This window comes from Scylla paramamosain, chromosome 28 (genome assembly GCF_035594125.1).
Source record: "Scylla paramamosain isolate STU-SP2022 chromosome 28, ASM3559412v1, whole genome shotgun sequence".
In the NCBI taxonomy this organism is placed as follows: Eukaryota; Metazoa; Arthropoda; class Malacostraca; order Decapoda; family Portunidae; genus Scylla; species Scylla paramamosain.
This window is the reverse complement of record NC_087178.1, coordinates 13,289,751-13,304,173: the sequence shown is the minus strand read 5'-3', so window position 1 is coordinate 13,304,173 and position 14,423 is coordinate 13,289,751. Positions and strand designations below refer to the sequence as shown.

The 14,423-nt window shown below is 39.0% G+C and overlaps 2 protein-coding genes across 2 annotated transcripts in view; one reads left to right on the top strand and one right to left on the bottom strand.

The window, feature by feature from the left end:
• Positions 1-328: 328 nt before the first annotated feature.
• LOC135114946 (F-box/SPRY domain-containing protein 1-like) lies at positions 329-7,540 on the top strand. Its single transcript, XM_064031249.1, has 3 exons — positions 329-1,021; positions 2,105-2,195; positions 3,805-7,540. Exons 1-3 carry the CDS (start codon positions 446-448, stop codon positions 3,897-3,899), a joined length of 762 nt encoding a protein of 253 aa, XP_063887319.1. The 5' UTR covers positions 329-445; the 3' UTR covers positions 3,900-7,540.
• LOC135114944 (uncharacterized) overlaps positions 4,871-14,423 on the bottom strand; it is a 10,494-nt gene continuing 941 nt past the window's right edge. Inside the window, exons 2-8 of the mRNA XM_064031244.1 lie at positions 14,160-14,308; positions 13,679-13,858; positions 13,065-13,437; positions 11,371-11,509; positions 9,180-9,314; positions 8,972-9,081; positions 4,871-8,679 (exon numbers count right to left, since the gene is read on the bottom strand). Of these exons, the coding sequence (XP_063887314.1) occupies positions 8,531-8,679; positions 8,972-9,081; positions 9,180-9,314; positions 11,371-11,509; positions 13,065-13,437; positions 13,679-13,858; positions 14,160-14,308 (1,235 nt within the window). The 3' untranslated portion in view covers positions 4,871-8,530. The remainder of the gene's footprint in view (positions 8,680-8,971; positions 9,082-9,179; positions 9,315-11,370; positions 11,510-13,064; positions 13,438-13,678; positions 13,859-14,159; positions 14,309-14,423) is intronic.

Below are 14,423 nucleotides of genomic sequence, written 5' to 3'. Positions count from 1 at the left end.
TAAAATAATGACGTAAGGGTATTTGCCTGTATGTAAAATTATATACGTAGTGCATATATACAGTTTATTCATATCTATGGATTTATTTTGTGTGAAATATCATGAAATTCTGAAAAAAAACATTTGATGAATAAAAAATACCATGTGGAATTATTTTTTTTCTTGAAATCTCTATCACTTGCTATCGCTTCACGTCCTCCCTTTGCTATTACTTCTCTCTTTTTTTTATTTACTTTTTTTTCCTTGACTTTATTTTTTTATGCACATGCTTTTCAAACACTTCATGTATATTTCTTTACACCATTGATACGCTCGGACCGAGGGGATATGAAGCCGAAGGAGTAATCACGTAGTGGCGGTGAGGCCGAGGAGGAGGCCGCCCTGCTAGGCACTAGTGTCCCCGGGGTCCCATCGCCGTTGACAGTGTCCCCATGTCCCCGGCACAATGGTGAACTGGTGCCTGCTGCCAGATCACGTGGTAGAGGTCATATTCTCCTACCTAGACGTGCACGATCTACGGAACTGTTCCCTCGTGTGTAAAAACTGGTACAAGTTCCTCAACGACCAGAACAACGACGTGTGGCGGCTGCACTGCGTCAGGAAATTGGCCGAGGAGGCACTCAAATCAGACCTCTTAGCCTCAGTTCCCACGTATAAAGCTAAGTTAAGGGCGTTTTACCACGCTTGGAATCCCAATGACTGCTCGAGGAACATTTACGTGAAGCCGAACGGGTTTACCTTACACAGGAACCCGGTGGCCCAGAGTACTGACGGGGCACGGGGCAAGATGGGCTTCAGGTCAGGACGACACGCCTGGGAGGTGGTGTGGGAGGGACCTCTTGGCACTGTGGCAGTCATCGGTATAGCCACTAAAGACGCAGCAGTTCAGTGCCCGGGCTATGTGGCACTGCTGGGCTCTGATGAACACTCCTGGGGCTGGAACCTGGTTGACAATCACCTCCTGCATAATGGGGACTCTCAAGGCAATTACCCATTATTAAACAATGCACCCAAATATCAGGTAAGTGCAGCTGGTATTGATTAAAAGGCCTAACATGTTTGACACACTGGTACTAAGAAATGAGATCAAGAAGCAGTGCAAGTGATTAGTTGTCAAAATAACCTTTTGTCATAAATGTCGTATATATTTGTTTGATGTGTGCATAGAGATGTACCATCAATTTGCTGTACACCACACAGCACCTTTAATAATTTTTTTGATGTTAAGAAGTTGAGAAAGGGATTCAAGTGATATCCTCATTTATGTTACTAATCATGAAGTGTAGCAATAGCACCTAGTATGCAGAATCAAATGAAGAAAAAAAAAAAAAGGCTGAAACCCCTATGTCTCCTATCCAAGGGCTGCATTATATTAGAATTTAATAGGATCTGTGCTAAAATATTATAGCTGTTTAAAGAGTTGATACAGTGTAATACTTATTTATATTAGTAATCTTGATAATTAGTATTATGTCATTCACAGAGTTTTGTATAATGTGTAATATAAATGTTTTTCTAATTGATAGAAGACAGCATTAAGGTATTAACACTGCTTATTGTATGGCAGTTTTATGTTAAGCTGATAATGCTAAGATATTGTCTTTGAATGACATCAAATTGAACTTAAGGTGTCCATACCTCATTCAAGTAATTCATATATTGCAAACCAAGCAAGAAGTGTTGAAAAAGTATAGGAGACCATAGTAGTAGCAATAATAATGATGCACATTAATAGTCAGGATAGGATATCATCTTCAGATACATTTCTCGCACCACCAGAAAGGCAAGTGGGAATGCAATAGTTCTTTTGCTTTCACACTCCATCACTACAAATTCTTTCATAGCTGAATGATGAAATGTAGGGCAAGTTTTTTTTTTTTTTTTTTTAATCATATATATACAAGTAAATTTGATTGGTAAAGATGAAATATGCCCACCCAGATAATAAGACTATATTGTTTAATTTTTATTTCATTGAAGGATAGCATAATTTTACTGACATGGCTAAATATCATAACTTCGTGTGATAGTTAAATTAATCTGTTTAGTATTCATATGTACAGGTACTTAGTTCAATCTGCCTTACCATTTGCTATTTTTTCAGGTTGGCGAGAGAATACGAGTAATACTGGACTGTGATGACAACACGTTAGCGTTTGAAAAAAACTACGAGTTTCTAGGAGTAGCTTTCAGAGGTACAGTATGAGATCAGAATATCAGTTTCATGATATATTATGTGAGCCAGCAAGCAGCAGGCTAACAAATTCTGTGTGTATTCCCAGCAGTGATTGCTTATTGCTGAGTTGATAACTATGGTCTGACCATTTCATCCTGAGCATTTAGGCATCATCCTTCCTGGGGATTTCCTGGCCTGCAGCATTGTTATACTTAAGAACATAAGAAATCAGGGAAGCTGCAAGAAACCATCAGGCCTACACATGGCAGTGCCTGTATGAAATATTCCTACCTATTTCCACCTATCATCCCCATCCATGAATCTCTAATCTTCTCTTAAAGCTCCCTAATGACTCAGCACTAACAACTTGATTACTGAATCCATTCCATTTGTCTCTCACTCTATTTGAGAACCAATTCCTTCCTATGTCTTTTAGAACCTAAATTTTTTAAACTTGAACCCGTTATTTCTTGTTCTATCCTGGTTACTGATCTTAAGAATTTAGTTTGTCCCCCTTGTTATAACCCTTATACCACTCAAAGACTTGTATCAGGTTCCCTCTTAATCTCCATCTCTCTAAAGAATGTAAATTTAACAGTTTCAATCTCACTCTGTAAGGAATACTCCTTGTTCCCTGTGTCCTTTTAATTATTCTCCTTTGTACTGATTCAATAAGACATATATCCTTCCTATAATATGGGGACCAGAGCTACACAGCATAGCCTAGACTAGGTCTGACCAGTGCCTAAAAATAACTTTAATATTAATTTGGGACTTCTGCTTTTAACACTCCTAAAAATGAATCCTGATACCCTATTTTCCCTGTTTCTGGTCTCTATGCATTGCTTTCTTAGATGGAGTTCAGAGCTAACTATAGCTCCTAAATCTTTTTCATACCCTGAACCTACCAGAGCTTCATTGTTTATTGTGTACCTACTGTGTGGGTTTCCTTTACCTATGCTAAGTACTTTGCATTTGTTGATGTTAAACTGCATTTGCCATCTGTCTGTCCATTTGTTCTTCCTATCCAAATCTGCCTGCAAGGCAAATGAGATACAGAGCTTTTTAACATGGAAGAGAGGGAAGAATATTATTTATCACAGTATGTAGGTAATAAAAACAGACAATAGTTTTCATTTCAGCTTTGCTTTATCAGAGTATCTACTGTATTGCAGTATTTCACCCTTACAGCAATAAGAATGTTAGTGTTCCCATTGTTGTTCTGACAAAATGGCCACATCAAAGAATGGGCTGTGTTTGATGTCTCATATTGAACAATCTAATGGATTGGCATCATTTTCTTAATTCATGGCTGCTCAAATAGTCACTGAGTGGAGGTTGTCTGCCCTTTGCTTTCCAGGTCTTTGAGTCAGTGTTTTGCCATTTTGTCAGTGCCTATAATCACTTGGAAATTTCTTTTTTTTTTACTGCTTGAAGTAACCTTAGTTGCATTTAATAATTAACCAGACTTTCATGTGCATATCCCTGAAAAGGCTCTAATAATACACTTCTGTAACAAGTTTCCTTGTTTGTCATAATAATTGATATGTCCTCCAGTGAAGGGACTCAGAATTAGCTTGGCATTTTATTGTTAATATGAAGGTTGTTAACTTGTGGTGTCTTCTCAGGATTGCCAGACAAGCAGCTGTATCCATCAGTGTCTGCTGTGTATGGTAACACTGAAGTATCTATGGTATACCTCGGTCCTCCGCTGGATGGCTGACCCACCACTCCTTTAGCACAGAATTTGTTGCCCTGCAGAGTGCAACGCATCCCTCTATTTATGTCAGAGGAAGAAGGTGCAACCACAAAGTGTCTAGCCTTGTGACCAGTGGGTGAGACCGCTTCAGGGGGTGGACTTCTAGTCAAATATTGCTCTTACTGGAAGACTGCTTCACGTGGTACAGTGTTCCTAGTGTGAGGGCAAACTGTGTTTGTGGCATACATTGGGTAGTGGGGAGGCGTGACCCTATATCAAACACTTTGTAAAGGGTAGTGATGGAACTTCTTAAGGTATGAAGTGAGTGTTTCTGTATGAAATGCAAGCTGTATATGCCTTAATCAAAGTTTTCCAAATGGAACAGACTGATAATGGGAAGTAATGAGACATATTTAGTGGAATATTGTCACTGCAACTATATAGTCAATAAGCATGACAGACAAGAGTTTTCCTCTGGTCTGCATGCCATGTGCCTTGGAAAATAACATAATGTGAACTTGGGTTTTGTCAGTTTTTATCGGACTCTGCTTTTCACCTCTTTGTATTTGAGTATTTATATCTGTATATACGTAGATAGAAATGTTAAAATTTACTTAACTACTGCACTTGGTAGTCACATCACAACTGATATCACTTATTAGAATTCAGTATTCTTGAGGAGAAATTTTTACCTCAAATGAGTGACAAGAGTGGCACTCGTTGTGAAGCACGAATGTGGCGAAGGAATCAGTAATGTGAAGCTCAGTGATTGACTGATGTGACTGATGTATTGTGAATTAGTTAGGCTGCCACCCCAAAATGTGAGTAGAGGGTAAGGGATGTGCCGTTTAAGGGCCAGCGGGTCTGTGCTTAGTGTAATTTTATTCTAAATTCCCACCTTTTTGTGTTCATTCACATGTGCTCATGGAGGCACAACTTCTAGTCATTTTGTAGCCTAGAGCAGCTGTGGTAATGTGAACTGTTGGTGTATGGCATGTTGTGAGTCAAGTGGGGTCAGTATTTTGTCTAGGCTTTTATGGCTTCTGTAAGTTAGCAGTGAATTATGTTATTGTTTTTATTGCTGCAAGAGACGTGTTGCCCAATTGGAGTAAATCAAGAATCAGCCATGCTGTTAATGGAATCTGTTGTCATGGTCTAAGTGATGTTGCTGCAGTTTCTTTCTCTAGTTGAGTTTCTTTTAATCTTCAGTATTGCTGTTTGTTAATACTTATAGTAGGTTATGTAATGACATTACCATGGTGCTTTCCAGTGACATTCCATTCCAGAGGATGGATTATTATTTTGTGTTTTTGTGTCTAACATTCCTCAGAAGGACCACATGCACATTTCCATTCATCCAAATTTGCATTATCAGTTTGGGGTGGTGGCAGTGGTGGCCAAGGTGGCAGCTGCTCAAAACACACCTGGTGATGGTGCAGCATAGGTAGTAGCAGCCTCCCCATTGCTCATCTTTCTCTTCAATGTTTTATTGGTGATGACATTGTTTGGAAGTGACAGATTTTATTGCTCTGTTTTTACAATGCAACTTAGTTACCAAGTTTTTATGATAATGGTTTAGAATTTTATTATATTGTTTTGACTTACCACTGTGTAATGTCTTGTTTTATTGATTTTTAAGTACAGATGGTTTTAAGGATAAAAGGTGTATCTTTTAGTAGAGCTGGGTAGGATCCGGCAGCGTCATTACTTGCAGATCCGATTAGTTGGCATAGCGGATCCACAGGATCCACGTTGGGGGTTCCTGCGCTGTGCGGGATCTGTGAGACAGCCAGATGATTACTGTGTGCCCAGTACTCATGTGGGAAGAGAGACAATTACTGGATATGAGGCAACTAAATGATCACTAAGATACGTCTGGCTGTCAGTAGAAGGTCAGCTGGCCCAGCAGCCTGATGAATTCCATATAATATAATTACCAAGCCCTGAATCAATTATTTAGATTATTACACTAATTACTTTCTTTTCCATACAGAATTGTTGAGTGAATTTCATGGCTTGTGGTTCTGAATGTAAGGTTCACACATTTTACTTACAAGAAAAATTTATCTGCAGTTTAATAGGCAAAGATTAAAGTAAGAATAAGAATGAAATCTATGAGCATACATACATTTCTCCAATATATATTTGCATAAATATATGGAACAGATTGACAGGTAATCCTGTTTACTTAGCAGCTCAGACTTAACTGAGGCATCAAGGCCCAAGATCCTGTGTGGCCAGTTCTATGGACCTTTTTCCTGATGCCACAAAATAGCATCCAATCAGATTTTGAAGAAAGGAAGAGAAGTTTAGCAACGTTGAAATTTTGCATAACATCATAAGCAAATATATATTTTTTTTATATTTCTTTGTTTATAATTTAGCTTTTCAATTACTTTTGAACATTTTATGGTCACAGTGTTTGATGTAAATGGTTTCCAAAACAAAGTTTTGTTCTAAGTTGTACTCCTGAGACTCTTGAGTAATTGTCTTGGTGGATCTGATTACTCAAGCTTGGTACTCGGATCCAACTAGCCTTGGTGGATCCATGGGATTTGAGTCCAGTAATAGGATCCTGCCCAGCCCTATCTTTTAGTAGAGTGTCAAAGCTCTCCTCCACAATGGATGTTGCCGACATGTGAGGGGGAAGTTATTTATCTCGGTGAAGGATGAACAAGTACAACACACACAACTCAGTGCAATTATTACTTACATATAAGGTAAATCAAGCTACTGCTTGTTTATTGTGATTATTCAAAACTGACTGTCTGTGTCCCAAGGTGACAAGAACTGTCTGTGGCCCTTGGTCCTGAGGTGATGCAAGGACTGTAAGTCCCTTGGTCCCAAGGTGACACTAGGATTGTCTGTGTCCCTTGGTTTTGAAGTGACACAAGGACTGTTTGTGTCCCTTGGTCCTTAAGTGACACAAGGAGACCAGCTTCACCACCTTGTTATGGTGTCCTGGGACTGTCTTCAAAACATTCTTTGCACCCTAGTATCAATCACTTAGGTTGTTATGCTTTTAACTGTTCATTTTGATTATTTGTACTGTTATTGCAGTGTTGTTTTCTGACCTGTACATACATCTTAATAACCTGTCCCACAGTCAGTTTTGAAAGCATTCATAATGCTTGAATGATTCAGGTTTCATGTGTCAAAGTTGAATGTAAGTAATATTTTATTTGTTAGAGAATGCACTCACTCACTCTTGCCTTCTTTATTGAGTAATACAATACTGTATGAATTTTAGATGGTGAAGATCAATGCAAAAATGGTTATATTTTAAGTTCCATCCATTCTTTTCATTTACACGAGACATTTTAAAAATAATTTTATATTGAGCAAAATATCTCAAGTATGAGAGGGTACAATTTGAACTAGCATATACATAAATATGTATTACATATTGTACTGTGCTAAATATGACTATAATTTTGACATCTTAAACAGTTATTTGCATAATGAGGAAATGAAGCAAAATCATGAGATCTAAATCTATATCATGTAAATGTTATTGGATGTAGTGCTCTTTTCTTCCAGGAGTGAGTATTTGTGAGGGAAAATAATTCAAAGTCCATTAATTGTGGAATATGTAGCTCTTCTGATGATCTGACCTAAGTGTTTTTGTATTGTCTAGAAGAAATTAAACCAAGGGAGTGAGTAAAGTGTTATTCTCTAAACCCTCTATGAAGTAGGCATAGTTGCAAGAGCTAGAAGTGGTTGGAACAAGTTAAGGGACCTATTGCTTTTACTGATGTTAATGTTCCTGTTTGAAGTGAAGGGTACTTGTGTGGAGAAAGTGAGATAACCAGGAGAGTATGCCTTTATGAGTATGTTAGGTGCAAAAGTATGGCCTCCAAGTAAATGGTAGGACAAAGTGCTTGAGTACGTTAGAGGAGAATGAGAGAATTTAGAGGATGCAAGGACAGGAGTAAATGGAGATACTTCTGGAGTAATCATAGCTTTGGGAATTATTTTGTTTAGATAGATGTGTGCAGCTTGTGTAAGAACCAGTGCTTCATGGTTTTAAAGCCTGGAAAGTAAAAAGGAATATGTAAGTAGGCAAAAACACAAAGATGAGAAAGACTAAGTGAATGTATGGTGCACCTGTGCATTATAAGTCTGGTGGCATTGGTAGTGCAAATGAAGAACTGATCCGTAGGAACAGATTCAAATGAGTTAGTTGGTGGTATGTTTAAAAGAGGCAGAGTGCATTTTGGGCACATGGAAAGTATGCTGGATAATAATATAAAAAGGATGTGAATAACTGATTTGAACCTTGTGGGACAAAAAAAGTAAAGTGAGGAATGAGATAATACAAGCTGATTATAAGTCATTTTATACAAGTTCTCATTTGTTGTAGTAATTTTCCAGATCTCACCCTGTACATAGTTACTTCATCATCCATTATATAGGGCAGGAAGCTACTTTTTTTTTTTTTATTCTGTATTCCTAGTGTCATCAGTTAGTGTTATGTACAAGTTTTCTCCAGTTATTCCTGTACATTTCATCTGCTCCCATTGTTTGCAGTTTGTCTTCAAGTCCACCTTTCCATCTCTATTATAGAAGGCCCATTATACTAAATCAAATTTCTTAATTATTCATGAAGTGTTCATCTGCTGCTGTTGTCAGGGAGGAGAGTGTAATACAGGTGGTTATGGTCTGGACACTTCTTCCCTGGCACAGCAATAAATTGGACTCTCACCCATGTAAGAGTTGCAGAGTAGATTCCACAGCATAGTCATCTCATTCACATTAGTCTCATAAGAGGCATGATGGGGATCTGAACATCTCCACCAGTGGTCTGAGGAGCAATGAGAGAGAGAATTTTGGGTTCTGTTAGAGAAGTGAAAGTGTATTTTTATAACTGATACAACAGGTGTTATAAAGATAGTATTACAATTACTGTTTTAAAATGTTGAAGTGCACAAGCTCATTATTATTATTATTATTATTATTATTATTATTATTATTATTATTATTATTATTATTAAGAAGCATTAGTTGTAGTAGTAGTCAAAGTAGCAGTACGGTAGTAGTTTTACTGTTAGTAGTACTGATGAGATTACAGTAATAGTAGTAGTAGTAGTAGTCACCTGTGTAGAGGCGGGTATGTGAGAAGTTAGCTTTCATCAAGGTCTCGCATTCCTTGAGATTAGCCAGGTTGAAGGGGAGTGTGGAGTCCCAGTACCACACACCTGTAGGTCTTAAAGGAGGAGTTAGTGTATTCAGCATCACATAAATAATAAGAGTTTAGAAAATAAAGGCAAGTCTCATGAAAGTACCATGTCATGTGGAAATTACCTCAGGATATGCTTGAGGCAACCATCCATCAGTGGCAGGCTGTAACTATAGGGTGCATTGAGCAGGATGATGCGCCAGTTAGTCTTCGTCACCTTGGCCTCTGGTACTGAGAAGTCAAAGTTATAGTGACGCAGTCTGTGGAAGAGGTTTGTTATCACAGATGACATAAAGGAAGGCATGTCAAGATGAGCCAGTATTGAATTGTTTTCCTGAAGACCCTTGCCATGTAGCAAAGTAGTACTTATTAAAAACTTGGAGTGATTTCACTATCTAGCAGATTGTGATTGGAAGGGTAAAGACTTACAAGATATTCTTTCTCAGTGTCTAATAGGAATGTTCAAAAGTCCATAACCTGACCTCTAAGGGGTGAAAATATAATGATAAATAGGTAAAAAAAAAAAAAATGCTTATTTTCACAATGTTCGTTTAAAGACATTTCATTGCATTTCCATAATTTCTATACTGAAAAATTTGGTTGAAAATTCCTTGAAAACCTCATTGACAATTTCTTGTTTCATTGTCACTATGAAACAACTGGCCACTTTTTTTTTTTTAATTTCCAGGCATGGGAGCAGATGGTAGTTTGATGGTGCACGGTCTGGATATTGTAGTTGTGGCAGTAACTTAAATCCATAGTCACTTTGGTCACTTGTAGTGACTCTGCTCTTATGAATAGACACATTGTTTTGAGCAAGTGAATGTCTTTTCCTTATTGTCCTTGTCTTTTGTGGATGATGACAGTCCCGAATTTTCCCCCCCAAAAAAAGACAAAGTAAGCACCACTGATTATGGGTCTCTGCTGGATAATGTCCACAGACAGGATTCCAAAGGCATCCCAGAAGACAGTCACAATTAATTTGCCAGCTGGATTTGTAACTTTGCACTTCTTTGCTCTTGAAGATTTCAGATGTTTCCATTTAACATAGTGTCTTCATGCAAACATGTCTCTGCTTGGAAGTCAGTAAATGAGGGATGTTTCATGATGGCTCCTTAGTTGAAGCATTTGAAGAGGATGTTTCAGTTGACTCCACAGAAACCCACACTTCAGCTGCGATGTCTGACAGTGACAGACAGACATACACCTATCACATCTATCATCATCTCCCATCCCAAGTTTCTCTAGAGTGAATATTTTCCTATTACTGTAACTGATGGCAGATATTGGCATGGATCATCTCCAATGTTTTCTGGACTAACTCCAAAGAGAGCTGTATGCTTTCTGACTTGCGTATGCAAAATGATTTCCAGCAAATGTTGCTGTAGATGAGTTTTTAGTACTGCCTTCTGCTATGCCATGAAATAAATAACTGAATGTTGTTTAAGTTATCCATTACTGACATTAATGTCAGGTCTCTTGCAAATATATATCCATTCAAAGGTAAGGAACTAAATAAATCAATTTGGAATTGCACCATTAAATGATTAAATGATTCCATATCATAGGTTATGGACTTCTTGAACACCATCTTCCATGGATAACAATTGGGAAATGCATCCTTGATTGTAACAACTGAAAGACACACATGAGACTACATTACTTTCATAGTTTTAATTTTCTTAAAAGGTGGGCTTTTATTTATTTATTTTTTATTATTTATTTATTTTTGGTCTGACGTATTTATTTATTTATTAATCTACGTACTATCTATATTTTTTTGACACTGCTTATTTAGGCTATGTGTATTTCTAACTGGTTTTGTTGACAATATTGCCCATAATTGTGGTAGTGTTTTTAATATTATTTTACTTGATGCAATTTTATTGTAGACGATGTGCCAGGTGATGTGTTACACGTGTCTGGTTGAAGGAAGCCAATATTAATGAATTAATTGATGATTACTCATATTTAGTATTTCATGCTGCTGCAATGTTACATTGCATTCAGTGTGGTGTACTTTTGAAATGTTACTTAATTTTACTTGATATTCTGGATATGTAAAATAACACACACACACACTTGATATAAAACATTAAAATTACTGTCGTTTTCAGCCCTTCAGGGTTATAATAATTAAAATAATATATGTAAATATTTTATCTGGCCCCCACAAAAAGAGGGCAAATTTTCTGTTGTTGAAGTGGCACCGGGCGAACGGAGCACAAATAACGTTCTGAGAGCGGAGCTGTGACAACTTACTTCACGCTGCCATGCTGCACGCACCACCTTTACCACACCTTCACACCACATTACCTGCTTTGTGCCCAATGGAGGATACGGGTGCGGCGTGCCAGGCGGAGCAGGGGCGGCGACAGGTAGTGGACGAAAGTGGCCAGGTACGTGTAGGGTGATAATTCTTGTTCGAAATTATTCATAAGCCATTTCCCAATCCCTGCGTGAATGAAGTAGAAACATTAATAAATTGTCTTGGGATTTACCAGGGATCATAGATTAAACTGGGCATAAATCTTACTTAGATTGGTTGGTAAAAGTTCAAGTTATAGTATTTGTTACTGTTCTTGCTCGTTAAAATGCCGCTAGCCACCGAAAGTAAATAGGGAGCTGCACTACTGCTGCTGCGGCTTAATTTCATATTTACTGGTTTATACTCATAGGATACTAGCAGCAAGATCAAGAACATGGCGGCCCCAAGACATGGGATGTGAGAACATGGAAGAATGAGATAGATAAAGAAGTGAAATGTGTGGGAATGAATGAATGGAAGAATGAGATGGAAAGAAAGAAGACCCTGGAATGGTACAAGGAGAAAGAGGCCCCGATGTATGAAAGGTGGTGTGATGGAAGCCTGGGCGGTGATCTCTTGCGAGGGCACAGTGTATGGATGTGAATGCAAGGTGGTCGAGTCCCGCAGCAAAGTGTGCCAGATGTGTGACACGGGAGAGGATGAGACGGTGGAACATGTGGTGCTGGAGTGGGTGAAGTATGCCAGAGACAGGAATGAGATGATGCAAGTGATACTGACTGAGTTAGGGTATGATAGGAATGAAGAAGTGGAAAAGACAGGAAGGGAATGGATGGTGTTGCTGGGACTGTGTAGAGAGGCGAATGAAAGGATGATTGAAGCGGTGAAAGAGTTTCTGGAGAGAATGTGGCGTGCCAGATGTAGGAACAATTAGGATAGAGGATGCTGTTCGTTTCTCTTTTTTTTTTTTTTTTTTTTTTTTTCCTCCTACAGGAGTTGCCGATCCAAAGGCCTGGCTCAAGAGTGATCCTGAGCATCTGTACCATCAAGATCAAGATCAAGATCATCACAAGAACGGCGATAGTTGGCAGCCACATATTTATTTTTGGTGGTAAGAGGCGGTAGTTGGCTCTATTTTAGCTTTCCCCACCTGAAACCCCGCTTTCTTGCCAGGCCCAAGAGCCGAAAACGACAGGAAATAGAGCCGTACGTGCCTTTTGTAGGAGATGGGGAAAGGGGGGAGGGAAAAAATGGCTAATTTCCGACGGAAACGGCTAGCATATTGATTCAAAACACATCGAAATCTACCAGGAAAAATGCAGCTTGTTACAAAATAACAGATTCTCAGGGACTGTGCATTCCTGTATTACATCACAGATCGGTATTCAGTATTTGAAATTTGTTTAATTGGTGTTGATATATTTTCATGAATATCATGTGCTTGAATAGTCCTTTTTCCGTGATAGTGTCTATAGGAAAAGGAAAATGCAATTATTTACTTCAGTGTTCAAAATTTACATACAACTGAGAAATCTCTATACGTTCACAGCCTCTCCTTTCCTCTGCCCACAAACTTTTTTACCCATCATCCTTCTGTTGATACCTATTTTTTTTTTTTATCTAACACACACACACACACACACACACACACACACATTCGTACATAAACTCGCGCGGTCTAGTGAATTCATAATCTTAAGGGCAGCTGCCAATCAACAAAGATTTCATCAGTCTCGATTCTTACCAATAACGAGGACATCAGGCACCATCTTCGCCTCCGCCCACTCTTCTAAGCGGGTCACAGCGGGAACCTTGTCTTGGTCATTAATTTTTTCCCCAACCCACAACAACGTAACTCGTATCTCGTAGTCTTTTGTGGGTTTGAGAACAGAATCTTTTGAAGCAATCTGAGAGGACTCGCTCCGTTCCGCCTGAGTTTCCTTGCTTGTTACGCCGCCTTGGCTGTTTCCTGAACTTACGAGTGTATTCCTTCTGTAGGCTCCTCCACTGTTGTTTAAATTTCCTTCGTTACTACTTCGGCAGCCCAGGATGTCAAATGAGTCTGGACGCAGCTGGCTTGGGTTTAGAAACAGCGTCATGAAGGCGTCGCGGGTAACCTGGTGGGATTTGTGTGTAATGAGCGAATGTTGGCATGCTTGTCTGCGTTCTGTGCATACCATGCCTTTAACAGAGACGTTTTTAGCTACTGTAAAGACCGAAGACTAATCCGAGTTTCTGAGGCTTTTACAAGTTCGTCTGTTACGGAATTTTATTCTATGGCAAACATTTATTTATTCATGTTTTCAAGGTTACAGTACCCATCATATAACCAGGCCTGTTCTTGGTTTATTGCTTCACCTGAGTGTCGTTGAGGTAGTAAGTGTATGTTAGACCGGGTGGCAAGAACCACTCAGTCAGAGCTTCCATTTTCTGTCTCATGTTCGAGTCCCCAAAGAAGGCGATCCAAGTGTTAGTGCCACTGGTCCCTCTCTTAGCCGCCAGACACCGACCGACCTCTTCTGCCGGGTACTCGCGAACCTGAGAGCACGGGGATCTATATTTAGTTGTGATTTGGAATAAAAAAAAAAAAAAGCGGGATGGGTGATGTGGTGGAAGAACGACATAAAATTGAAAGAGGGAGGACCTTCTGGCAGGGTGGTAAAAAAAAAAAAAGTTTAAAATATTGCGTATATGGCTGAGCAATGTCAAGAAATTTAGCTTCCCAAATACCAGTGAAGCTTGGAATGAAATGGATGCAAAGGTGAAAAAACAATACAAGCGTGAGAGATCCTGCATACTAAAACTAATTATGAATACAAGTAGGTGAATGCAAACATACCGTGCAGGGAAGGTAAGGCAAGGACCCGTTCATGAGCTTCAGTCTAGTCCCGGAGAAGGTGCGAACGTCCCGCTTATTGGATGATGTGTCAAGGCCCTCTTGCATTAATAGTGGGGACAGCTCGCGACTTAGCTCCCAATAATAATCATCTGCGGGAGGGGGATAATTTACGAAAACGGCAATGAAAGAGGAGCGAGGAAATACGAATTAGGTGAAAAGGAGATAAAGGAAGAGAAGGAGCAGTAAGCAAATGCCAAGAATGTG